The sequence below is a fragment of the Ursus maritimus genome, unplaced genomic scaffold, assembly GCF_017311325.1.
Source record: "Ursus maritimus isolate PB19 unplaced genomic scaffold, ASM1731132v1 scaffold_15, whole genome shotgun sequence".
Classification (NCBI taxonomy): Eukaryota; Metazoa; Chordata; class Mammalia; order Carnivora; family Ursidae; genus Ursus; species Ursus maritimus.
The window spans coordinates 19,170,490-19,171,607 of NW_024423897.1; the positions used below are offsets into that span (position 1 = coordinate 19,170,490).

The 1,118-nt window shown below is 68.4% G+C and overlaps 2 protein-coding genes across 2 annotated transcripts in view; both read left to right on the forward strand.

The window, feature by feature from the left end:
- Nucleotides 1-178, forward strand: part of LOC121102778 (heart- and neural crest derivatives-expressed protein 1-like) — an 805-nt gene extending 627 nt beyond the window's left edge. The window contains exon 2 of the mRNA XM_040630615.1: nt 140-178. Coding sequence (XP_040486549.1) covers nt 140-178 — 39 coding nt within the window. The remainder of the gene's footprint in view (nt 1-139) is intronic.
- A 323-nt stretch (nt 179-501) lies between these two features.
- Nucleotides 502-1,118, forward strand: part of LOC103664805 (heart- and neural crest derivatives-expressed protein 1) — a 2,265-nt gene continuing 1,648 nt past the window's right edge. Inside the window, exon 1 of the mRNA XM_040630201.1 lies at nt 502-1,053. Within this exon, the coding sequence (XP_040486135.1) occupies nt 502-1,053 (552 nt within the window). The remainder of the gene's footprint in view (nt 1,054-1,118) is intronic.

Sequence of the window (1,118 nt, forward strand, 5' to 3'; positions counted from 1 at the left end):
TTGGGTCCACAGGGGGGAGGTGGCAGCCACCGTCTAGGGTGTTGACAGGCCTGTGCTTCAAGTTCCGAGCCCCCGCCTCTCCCTAGCCGGGAACTGGGGGTGGGGAGGCAGAGGCGGGGCCGCCTCCCTGTCCCCGCAGGCGGCCTCGAGTCGAGTGGTGCTGGCTAGCAGAGCTTAAAACCAGGGACGGCCACCCCCTTTCCTCCTCCCCGCCCCCCTGCCATTGGCTCCAGGGAGAGGTTGACATCAAAGCCGTGGCCTTATATAAGCCAGACCCTGAAGGGGAGGCCGCAGAAGGGTTAAATAGGTCTCCCGGCATCGGCGTCCTAGCCCGCGAGAGGCCAGCGGGCTGTGCGCCTCTCTTCAGCCTTGCCCCAGACTCTCCCAAAGCCGGCGTCCAGCAGAGCGCCGCCCCAGAGCCCACGGGTGGCCCCGGCAGTCTCTGGGGCGCATGGGGCGGCGCTAATCGGGCTGGCGGCGCAGGCCAGAGGCCGCTCCAACATGAACCTCGTGGGCAGCTACGCACACCACCACCACCATCACCACCATCACCACCCACACCCAACGCACCCCATGCTCCACGAACCCTTCCTCTTCGGCTCGGCCTCGCGCTGTCACCAGGAGCGGCCCTACTTCCAGAGCTGGCTGCTGAGCCCCGCTGACGCTGCCCCAGACTTCCCCGCCGGCGGGCCACCGCCCACAGCCGCGGCTGCCACCGCAGCCTACGGTCCCGACGCCAGGCCGGGCCAGAGCCCCGGGCGGCTGGAGACGCTCGGAGGCCGCCTGGGCCGGCGGAAAGGCTCAGGACCCAAGAAGGAGCGGAGGCGCACAGAGAGCATTAACAGCGCGTTCGCAGAGCTGCGCGAGTGCATCCCCAACGTGCCGGCCGACACCAAGCTCTCCAAGATCAAGACTCTGCGCCTGGCCACCAGCTACATCGCCTATCTGATGGACGTGCTGGCCAAGGACGCACAGGCCGGCGACCCCGAAGCCTTCAAGGCCGAACTCAAGAAGGCGGATGGCGGCCGCGAGAGCAAGCGGAAAAGGGAGCTGGTAAGTCGGGGGCCTGCGGGCTCCGGGCAAGGGTGCGGGCTTGGAGAGCATCCGCAGGCCCCGTA